Source organism: Olea europaea, chromosome 6, assembly GCF_002742605.1.
Source record: "Olea europaea var. sylvestris chromosome 6, O_europaea_v1, whole genome shotgun sequence".
Taxonomy (NCBI): domain Eukaryota; kingdom Viridiplantae; phylum Streptophyta; class Magnoliopsida; order Lamiales; family Oleaceae; genus Olea; species Olea europaea.
In genome coordinates this window covers 9,094,645-9,096,823 of record NC_036242.1, presented here as the reverse complement: position 1 = coordinate 9,096,823, position 2,179 = coordinate 9,094,645, and the positions used below count along the sequence as shown (strand labels likewise).

Genomic DNA, 2,179 nt, shown 5'->3' with positions numbered 1-2,179 from the left:
TCTCTTTATCTACATTGTCGTTTCGTTCTTGGTCGCATTTAACTTTTACGAAATAGATAAAATATAACCTACCTGCACGTTTCTAAATGTCTTTATAGCACCCTGTCGAAGTGGCCCGTGCGATTAGAATCAGCGAATCTCGACCGCTCGTTGTACCGCAGAATCTCATTCACTTTATCTCTGCTTCTTTTTCCCTTTAAAATAATATACATAAATTACTCCCCAGAGGTCAGTCGAGCGGGTACAAATTGTCTTTTATTTTTGAAACGGCGAATCGTCGGTGAAGGTGAAAATGTCAACCCCAGGTCAAGAGGAAGACAAGAAGCCCGGCGATCAGTCGGTTCACATAAATCTCAAAGTCAAAGGCCAGGTTTCTCTCGCTCCTCTATAATCTATTTGTATTTCTTAATTATTATTCAGTTTTCATCGATTTTGGGGTTTTCTTCAGTATTTGTTTGTTGCTTTTCTGATTTTTCTTCAGAATATGATGTGTTGAGATGGATTTGAATTCAGCGTGTATTGTTTGTGATATTGCGTTTTTTGTATCAGAAGTTTATGCCGTTGGAAAATTATCCTGAAAATTGAAATTGATATGATTATATCACACTTGTAGGAAATTGGATCTGCATTTATTTGTAAATATTTTCCGATTCTAATATGGCCACTTTATGTAGGATGGAAATGAAGTACTTTTTAGGATTAAGAGAAGCACACAACTAAAGAAGCTAATGAATGCTTACTGTGAGCGACAGTCCGTTGATTTCAACTCCATTGCTTTTCTGTTCGATGGTCGTCGCCTCCGTGCGGAACAGACTCCTGATGAGGTATTTTTTCTCTCAATTCCTCCCCCTCTTTCTCAGAGACACCGATAGAGATACAAGCTTCCTCAAGTCTGTATTTCAGGCAAATAACTGAGATGGGCGATTCATCATTTATCAATTAACCGATTCATTGAGCAAAAGATGTTTTATACAAACATATCTCGAATACTATTTGCAACTAGTCGAACTTGGTCTAGACTATTTTAATATATTGAGACCTGAAGTTCCATCTTAAAATGTTAATCTTACTAAAAAGGAGTAGCTCAAATTCTTACATGCGGGTTTATATTTCAGTAATTAGCTAATGTGAGATTTATCTTTAAACATGCTCCCGCAAATGGTGGCTTGTTTGAGCATACTAATTTTGAAATTTGTGTGCTTCGTTTAAGTCTTAATTAGATCAAATTGCTTCCTTGAACTTCATGGATTCTAATACAATATTAAGACATGGGGCTTTATCTTAAAATGTTCATTTTATTAATAGGAATGACCCAAATCCTATTCTTTTCCTTCTGAAAATAGAATGCACTACCCCATGGGCACAGGATGTAAAAGAAAAGGGACTTATGCGAGATGTGGGGTTTAATGAAACATAATATTCATTTTTTTCCATTAAAAACTTTAAACATGGACAATTTTGTGTGTTGGTTAGACTCGAAATTGGTATCTCTGCCTGCGATGATACCTTGTTTAACCACTTTATCTAGTAACTTAATGAACTCAGTAGAAAGTTTTAACTTGTGGCATTCTTTTTCAACAGCTGGAAATGGAGGATGGGGATGAGATAGATGCTATGCTGCATCAGACTGGAGGTGCTGCTGCTTAGTTAGGGTCTTTTAAGTCTTTAGAAATGCCTTGGAGGAAGTTGTAATACAAAATTTCATAATCATTCTAGCAACTTGCGGTTACTACGACTTATTATTGAACTTGTTTAAGTATTTGGTCTGCTATTCAATTTCAATTGCTTCAATTTTAATTTCCTTTCTCTAAAGAAAATATACTCGTTACTTTCTCACTTTTTTTGGTGCCACAAGGTCATAAAAGAGGGATGGGTTTCTCTCGTGTTTGGTGTAATGGACTCATGGAAGTCTTGCACGACATGTTAGTTCATTATAATATTAGTCTAGGCGGCAACTGCATACATTAAATGTTAGATTCATCTTGTTGATGATTGATCATTTGATTTCTATTTTCCACGGAGAAATTTGAGGACAGTGCATTTCTAATGAGTCTTTACTTGGGAGTTGGGGAAAATGTTGATGAACTTTATTAATTTACCTGGTTTATATTAATTTAAATAATGTTTAGAATCAATCATTCTTTAATAATTGTAATTCAACTTGATATCACTAGGACTT

At 35.2% G+C, this 2,179-nt stretch overlaps 1 protein-coding gene across 1 annotated transcript; it reads left to right on the top strand.

Annotated features, from left to right (window-relative positions):
• Positions 1-135: 135 nt before the first annotated feature.
• Positions 136-1,800, top strand: LOC111395744 (small ubiquitin-related modifier 1). Its single transcript, XM_023021876.1, has 3 exons — positions 136-370; positions 675-824; positions 1,582-1,800. Exons 1-3 carry the CDS (start codon positions 293-295, stop codon positions 1,645-1,647), a joined length of 294 nt encoding a protein of 97 aa, XP_022877644.1. The 5' UTR covers positions 136-292; the 3' UTR covers positions 1,648-1,800.
• Positions 1,801-2,179: the final 379 nt, after the last annotated feature.

Coding starts and splice junctions, on each gene's coding strand:
- LOC111395744 (XM_023021876.1), top strand. CDS start 293: ATGTCAACCCCAGGTCAAGAGGAAGACAAGAAGCCCGGCGATCAGTCG. Junction 371..674: donor ATCTCAAAGTCAAAGGCCAG/GTTTCTCTCGCT, acceptor CACTTTATGTAG/GATGGAAATGAAGTACTTTT. Junction 825..1,581: donor CGGAACAGACTCCTGATGAG/GTATTTTTTCTC, acceptor CTTTTTCAACAG/CTGGAAATGGAGGATGGGGA.